At 31.4% G+C, this 2,500-nt stretch overlaps 1 protein-coding gene across 1 annotated transcript in view; it reads right to left on the bottom strand.

Annotated features, from left to right (window-relative positions):
• Positions 1-419: 419 nt before the first annotated feature.
• The window catches only part of LOC122255539 (delta(24)-sterol reductase), a 10,782-nt gene continuing 8,701 nt past the window's right edge, over positions 420-2,500 (bottom strand). Inside the window, exons 7-11 of the mRNA XM_043019693.2 lie at positions 2,225-2,491; positions 1,957-2,081; positions 1,661-1,807; positions 1,070-1,220; positions 420-824 (exon numbers count right to left, since the gene is read on the bottom strand). Coding sequence (XP_042875627.2) covers positions 768-824; positions 1,070-1,220; positions 1,661-1,807; positions 1,957-2,081; positions 2,225-2,491 — 747 coding nt within the window. The 3' untranslated portion in view covers positions 420-767. The remainder of the gene's footprint in view (positions 825-1,069; positions 1,221-1,660; positions 1,808-1,956; positions 2,082-2,224; positions 2,492-2,500) is intronic.

Here is a 2,500-nt window from a genome sequence, read left to right as displayed (position 1 = left end):
AAGAAAGTTAAGTCTTGGTAGTTTTTTTTAGACATTATTTTTTTTCATTCTCTTTTGTCTCTCTGAATTTGACTTGATTATCAGTTATCAGTCAGTCAGTAGAAAATGATAATTATATTTGATTCTAATTTTCTTATGTGATAATTCAAATGCATGAATGAATATCCAATTTATTATTTTTATGTCCTTTTTAATGCATCTTTCAAAACTTCTCAATTTCCATTAGGGAAAATATTAAGTTTAAGTGAAGATTTAGGGAAATGTTTTAAGATATTTTTCTCCTTAAAATCCCAATATTATTTGTAAATATATTTTATATATCCTGCGACATGGATATACCCTTAAAACAATATAGACACTAATAATTATTATAATTATATATGTTTCATTCCTGGGTCTAGGAAAATAAAATATTCATCTGAAAATCAGGATATCATATCTGCATTTCACAAACAGGGAATGAATAACATATCCACACAAACATAGAATGGCACAAAGTACTTATATTGGCAGTGTTGGTTTTATCTCAATATGTAAAACATTTTAGTATTACATACAGTACAAAGATATGTTTAAAAATGGTAGTAAAAAATGCTCTTAGTCTAAAATATAGTCAAAGGCAATTGTGGAAATTGTATTCCATTATGAGGTAGAAATGAATATGATGCTATATAACTATCCCTGTACTCTGCACACAATCCAGAACTATCAATATCATAGGGAACATTTTCGATCAGCAGCAACATTCAACGTCCATCAATCTTCTTTTACAGTGGATCCATGTACTGTTTTCCAACTTCCACGACATCAATTTCTGGCTTGATCTGCAGAAATAAAAGAAAGAAAAGATTCAGCAAATAGAAATGAAACAGTAGAAAAAAAAAATCATAATAATGTTTAAAACAAAACTAAAATACTAAATGATATGCTAACATTCATTTCATATCCTTATGTTAAAGATTTGTATAAATTTATGCCTGAATCCTTCATTGAAAATGATATAGACTTTTTAAAAAGCACAATCATTCTACTTAAAATAGCTTTAGAGACACATTGCATAAATTCTTACCTTGTCATGAAGATGAGGAAATGCTCCATTAGCATTATATTTCTTGCGCACTTGTTCATAAGCCGTAAGATCAAACATCTTTTCAAATTCCTGTCTTGACATAAATGTGTCAGCATACAAGAATGGGTAGCCTCCAACTTCTTCTGTGAACCTAAAAAGACATAAACATTCTATATTGTGTATTTGCATGCTTGAAAATAGTAGTTATTAAATATTTTACATTTTCCTTTCCTCTATACGATTAAAGAAATATTGTGTAGCTTAAGAAATTTGTTACCATTATAAAGTAAAGTTTGCTTTAACTATTTCTTCCTGCTCATAAACACCTAAAAACAAACACAGAAAAAAAAAATTGTGCACACACATGCATACTACACAAAAACACAAAGAAAAAAATGTGCTCACACAAGTATGCACACACATTATGAGCATTAATATCAGAGTTGTAAAAATCACAATCATAGCAATATTCTATTTAATTTATAGGTTAAAGTAGTCATCATATTTAGCAAGCAATTGCTTATAAGCTATAAGATCATTCCACTTCCAAACTTAAAGTGTCCACATTTCAAAACCATAATCCATTTCTACCTTTCCATTTTCCTCATTGCATCAACAGCATCAAAACGCTTCTTCTCAAGCACAGGTCTTGGTACACCATACACACCAAGATCATTGAACATTCCATAATTTGTTCCTGGTACCATCTGATCCTTGCGTGGTGGACGTAACTGACCTCTATTGAGAGAATAAATTATCACATTATTAGCATCAATGATATACCTCAGTGTTAGCATCAATGATATAAGACAATATATCAGCTTCTGTACTTTTGCTTTCTTTGTTGAAAATTGATGTAATAAAATCAGACCAAGACAAGAACTTACCGGTGAGGGCCATGATCGTAAATTCGACAAGGATAAACAAGAATAGGATACAAGTCAAATAACTCTTCAGATTTATCTATCTGGTCTTCCAGCTGATTCATGGGTAGCACAATGTCCTGGAACACCTGTGTAGTAAAACAAAAAAAATGTACATTTACAGTCAATATTCCGTTGTGATGTTGAATTCATTTTCCATGTTAAAATCACAAACTGTAATCAAATTATAATCAAGGATAATGAAATCAACTTAACAAATAATTTCAAGTACCTGTTTGGTAAATGTCATGGCCCTTACGCCAGGTGTTGTGGTAAACTTCAGGAAAGCAATCTTTGGTGGAAGCAGCCAGCCAAAGAAGAATCGGAAGAATGGATTATTGCCAAAAGGAATCATTGTCTCCACCACCCAGAAGATTGCCCTGTTGTGCCGCAAAAGGTAGTCTCCAAGAGGAATGTATTCATAATCACTGCCCTTCTTCAAGAATCCTTCCACGTATTTGTAAAACCATGGCTTATACCACCTTGTTAAGTGATTAATCTGGAAAAA

This window comes from Penaeus japonicus, unplaced genomic scaffold (genome assembly GCF_977035675.1).
Source record: "Penaeus japonicus unplaced genomic scaffold, GWHDUDI00000001_assembly GWHDUDI00000008, whole genome shotgun sequence".
NCBI lineage: Eukaryota > Metazoa > Arthropoda > Malacostraca > Decapoda > Penaeidae > Penaeus > Penaeus japonicus.
This window is presented reverse-complemented; position numbering and strand designations above follow the sequence as displayed.